Source organism: Penaeus monodon, chromosome 28 (genome assembly GCF_015228065.2).
Source record: "Penaeus monodon isolate SGIC_2016 chromosome 28, NSTDA_Pmon_1, whole genome shotgun sequence".
In the NCBI taxonomy this organism is placed as follows: domain Eukaryota; kingdom Metazoa; phylum Arthropoda; class Malacostraca; order Decapoda; family Penaeidae; genus Penaeus; species Penaeus monodon.
This window is the reverse complement of record NC_051413.1, coordinates 33,418,238-33,418,637: the sequence shown is the minus strand read 5'-3', so window position 1 is coordinate 33,418,637 and position 400 is coordinate 33,418,238. Positions and strand designations below refer to the sequence as shown.

At 40.5% G+C, this 400-nt stretch overlaps 1 protein-coding gene across 1 annotated transcript in view; it reads left to right on the top strand.

Annotated features, from left to right (window-relative positions):
* The window catches only part of LOC119591518 (GTPase HRas), a gene marked incomplete in the record, with an annotated part of 13,260 nt that overhangs the window by 11,973 nt on the left and 887 nt on the right, over nt 1-400 (top strand). Inside the window, 1 exon segment of the mRNA XM_037940267.1 lies at nt 147-307. Within this exon segment, the coding sequence (XP_037796195.1) occupies nt 147-307 (161 nt within the window).

Genomic DNA, 400 nt, shown 5'->3' with positions numbered 1-400 from the left:
TCCCACTAACTGATCTTACATGTTCCATATAATTACGGTACTTAGTATGTTTATGTGTGGGGTTATAGGGAAATCTGTTACTTGTGTGAGTGTGCATGCAAAATCTTTCTTCTCATACCTCACAACCATTGCCTTCTTTTGCACAGTGGTGGGCAACAAATGCGACTTGCAGGTGCGTGCAATGGACATGCAGCAGGCACGAGAAGTGGCCAAGAATTATGACATTCCTTTCATTGAGACCTCTGCCAAGACCCGCATGGGTGTCGACGATGCCTTCTACACTTTAGTAAGAGAGATCAGGAAAGATGTAAGTTTCTTTATAAAGTTCTAATGAGTATGGCTTTGTTGAGATACCATTGTTTTACAGTGCTGATATAGTTGCAAGTTTCATAATTATATT